This window comes from Columba livia, unplaced genomic scaffold (genome assembly GCF_036013475.1).
Source record: "Columba livia isolate bColLiv1 breed racing homer unplaced genomic scaffold, bColLiv1.pat.W.v2 Scaffold_132, whole genome shotgun sequence".
NCBI lineage: Eukaryota > Metazoa > Chordata > Aves > Columbiformes > Columbidae > Columba > Columba livia.
Genome location: NW_027043028.1, coordinates 161,616 through 165,468, shown reverse-complemented (window position 1 = coordinate 165,468; position 3,853 = coordinate 161,616). Strand labels below are relative to the sequence as shown.

Sequence of the window (3,853 nt, the reverse complement as noted above, 5' to 3'; positions counted from 1 at the left end):
TTCCAGCTGACAAAGCTGAACCCCAGGACTGGCCCCTGCCCACCCGATCACACAGGGTGAGGCTGAGTCCTCAGGAGCCCCCGGGCAGAGACCCTGGTCTTCATTGCACACTCATCAAGTACCGACGAGGGCTCCAGCCAGGACGTTCTCCTGGAAAAAGAGAAGTGTCTCTTTGTGTGACAGGGTGGGAGGGTCTGTGAGAAATGGGTTTGATTATTCCCAGAGAAGTCTCATCTAAACCTTCACTATCTTTTCCTCCTATGACAGGTCCTCATGCCCACAGGCAGCCAATGTCCAACAGCAGCTCCATCACCCAGTTCCTCCTCCTGCCGTTCACAGACACACGGGAGCTGCAGCTCTTGCACTTCTGGCTCTTCCTGGGCATCTACCTGGCTGCCCTCCTGGGCAACGGCCTCATCATCACCACCATAGCCTGGGACCAGCACCTCCACACCCCCATGTACTTCTTCCTGCTCAACCTCGCCCTCCTCGACCTGGGCTCCATCTCCACCATTGTCCCCAAGTCCATGGCCAATTCCCTCTGGGATTCCAGGGACATCTCATACTTGGGATGTGCGACACAACTCTTTTTGTTTGTCTTCTTGATCACAGCAGAGTATTGTCTTCTCACCATCATGTCCTACGACCGCTACGTTGCCATCTGCAAACCCCTGCGCTACGGGACCCTCCTGGGCAGCAGAGCTTGTGTCCACATGGCAGCAGCTGCCTGGGCCACTGGGTTTCTCAATGCTCTGCTGCACACGGCCAATACATTTTCACTGCCCCTGTGCAAGGGCAATGCCCTGGGCCAGTTCTTCTGTGAAATCCCCCAGATCCTCAAGCTGTCCTGCTCACACTCCTACCTCAGGGAACTTGGGCTTCTTGTGGTCAGTGCCTGTTTAGGTTTTACGTGTTTTGTGTTCATCGTGCTGTCCTATGTGCAGATCTTGAGGGCCGTGCTGAGGATCCCCTCTGAGCAGGGACGGCACAAAGCCTTTTCCACCTGCCTCCCTCACCTGGCCGTGGTCTCCCTGTTCATCAGCACTGCCATGTTTGCCTACCTGAAGCCCCCCTCCATCTCTTCCCCATCCCTGGACCTGGTGGTGTCTGTTCTGTACTCAGTGGTTCCTCCAGCAGTGAACCCCCTCATCTACAGCATGAGGAACCAGGAGCTCAAGGATGCCCTCTGGAAACTCATATCTTAGTGTTTTCTGAAGCTATAAATTGCCCATCTGCTTCTACTTAGCAGGTTTAATGTAACTAGTTACACGTCCAGCCTCTCATCTCTATTTTCTGTTGTTATTGACATTGGTTTTTATGTGATAATGTTGTCATCCCCTTTCTAAATCACTGTCTGCTTTTATTTTATAACCACTGGTTGTGTAAATGAGGAACCTTGATCTGTGTGTATTTAAACAAAATAAAGGGTTCTGTAGGACACTGTATCACTATGTCCTTCACTATATCCTTCCTGCAAGGCCTTTTGGATCTGCAGGGACAGTTTCTGTGATGGAAGGAGAAGAAAAGAGTCCATCCTGGCAGCCCTGCCAGGGAGCAGCAGCGCTTGTTCTTCCAGAGCTGTTCTGGTTCCACTCCCACACTCTCCTTCTCATCCCTGGTGTTGGTGCAAGGCCTGAGTGCTCTGGCAGCTTGGTCACCGTCCTGCTGTGTGTCAGTGCTGTGAGCGCAGGCAGGGACAGGCAATGGGCACTGCTGTGACAGAGCTGGCCTCACAACAGCCTTTCCAGATAGAAAGGTGATCTCCTATGGGCAGTACATGATGGTTTATGTCTTCAAGCATATGAGTACAAAAGTGTCCCACAGATTCAGACACTGGGGTACATCTGAACAGTGTGTGTGTGCAGGGCTGGCACACAGCAGTGTCCTCTCACAGCCAGGCTCCTGCCAGAGACCTGCAGGACCAGCAGAGCAGGTCTGGGCTGTGCCCCTGTGCACTGGACACCCCATGGAAGGAGCCCCAGGTCAATCACCATGGACTGGCCCCTCACAACCACCATTTCCAGCCCTGGCCTATCTCCCCAGCTCACCGAGGCTGCTCTTCCCTCCACGGAGGGACCCTGAATGACCAGGTCAGAAATCCATGTTTGCACTGTTCAGATGAGATGTGAGCACGCACATCATGTATGTGAGGTGACATGACCCTGAGTGAGGAAAAATTCCATCAGCTATTCCTGGAGGTTCCATGAAGGTCTGTGGGACAGACAGTTTCTCGAGGTCACTTCGTGTTGGGAGTAACAGCCCATGGGAAACCACCCACTGGGATCTTCTTCCTTGAACTGAGGTCCCTGTGTCCATTCCTCATGATGTGGGATATCTCAGGTGAGTACACAGCATGTGACACGCCACAGGGCTGAGGTGCATCCCGACCCATTGCAGTGGCAACAGGAGGCCAGAGGGACACTGTGACTCCTGCCTCTGTGTGTAAAAGGGACAGACTCTGTCTCTGAACATCCCTGGGTGCATAAGGAGTCCATTAGGTCTGGTCATATATGGATGCTTCATGAAACCCTGACATTTCTGTGTGTGACTCCAGGAACAAACTCCACAGGCCCACTGAGATTCATCTCAGCTGCCTTGGACAGGCTCATTGCAAGTGCTCCAGTCTCCTACCTCACCCTTGCACCTGATTCTGGATTGTGTTCTCGAAAGTGCCATAGAAACCAGAATGCTTCTGGGGTCCTTAGAAAACGCAGACCTCAAACCCATCTTCAGGAAGAGCACAAACAAGAACTGGGATAAATACAGGCTGGTCACCCTTCCTCCCATCCTGGGAAAGTGTTGGGACATGTCCTCCTGCAGCCGTGTCCAGGAATGTGAAGGACAAAAAAGGGATTGGTGAACCCAAATGGACAGCGGAAAGAAAGGCATGTTGTGTACAGGGTGTTTGCAAGGCTCAGACATGGTCTCCTTCTGGCTAGAGTGGTGCTGATGGGGCTCAAGAAGTGGATGTTGGGTGGGAAGCTGGCTGAACCATCAAGCCCAAATATCATCAGTGGTACAAAGTCCTCAATGCAGCCAGTTACTGGTGTCATCTCTCAGTGACCAGCACTTGGACCAGCACTGTTGAACGTCTTTATTCTCCCCTTCTTTGATGTAACAGAAAGCACTTTCAGTGCCTTTGAGGATGATGCAAACCTGGGTGGAGGCCTTGATGAACCTCACCTGGGTCACCCTGCCCTGAGCAGGAGAGTGAGAGAAATGAGTGAGACAAGGGCTCTCTGCAAACCTGAGTTATCCCGTGATTTGACATAACTTTTGCCTTGGAGAAGTTTTTGGAGAGAGAATAGGGAGAAGAATAGGAAAAAATAAATAAAAGAAAGGCAGAAGAGGAGATACAGAAGGTGTTAACGGAAGTACAGGAGTTCCAGTGAGGAGTGCTTTTCACTCACAGTGTTAATAGGAAATATATTTGACAAATTTGAACAAGGTGAGGAAGCGAGATGGGTGTCTACAGCCTGTGGGAAAGACGGGCAGGTGTAGGATGACGTACAACACACTGCAGTCTTGGTCAGGTCCGGGATACTGAGGAGGGGGATGGACGAGTGTGGTATTGGGAGGTCGGTTGTGTCTCAGACACTCGTAATCCACTCAGAATCCTGTGGCTGTAAAGGGGACAGTGAGGTCAGTTCTGTGTCTGGAGGTGACAGCCCAGCAGCAGGGACATGGCTGGGAAAGAACCTCTGCCCAAGGGCCCACAGGTCTTACCCAGGAAGAGAAACAGGTTGTCATGTCCACCCCACCTGAGAACATGACGGGACAGCAGCAGGGACATGGTCGTCTCTGTCAGAGAAGCTGAAAGGCCAGCAAAAGTCATGGGATTTAGGAGATCATG

The 3,853-nt window shown here is 52.0% G+C and overlaps 1 protein-coding gene across 1 annotated transcript; it reads left to right on the top strand.

Moving 5' to 3' along the window:
• Window positions 1–671: 671 nt before the first annotated feature.
• On the top strand, window positions 672–3,202 carry LOC135577634 (olfactory receptor 14J1-like; the record flags this gene model as incomplete). The annotated part of the gene is made up of 2 exons (XM_065047765.1): window positions 672–1,133; window positions 3,122–3,202. Coding segments are annotated over 2 exons (543 nt in total), but the record flags the coding sequence as incomplete, so codon positions are not given.
• Between the last annotated feature and the right edge of the window lie 651 nt (window positions 3,203–3,853).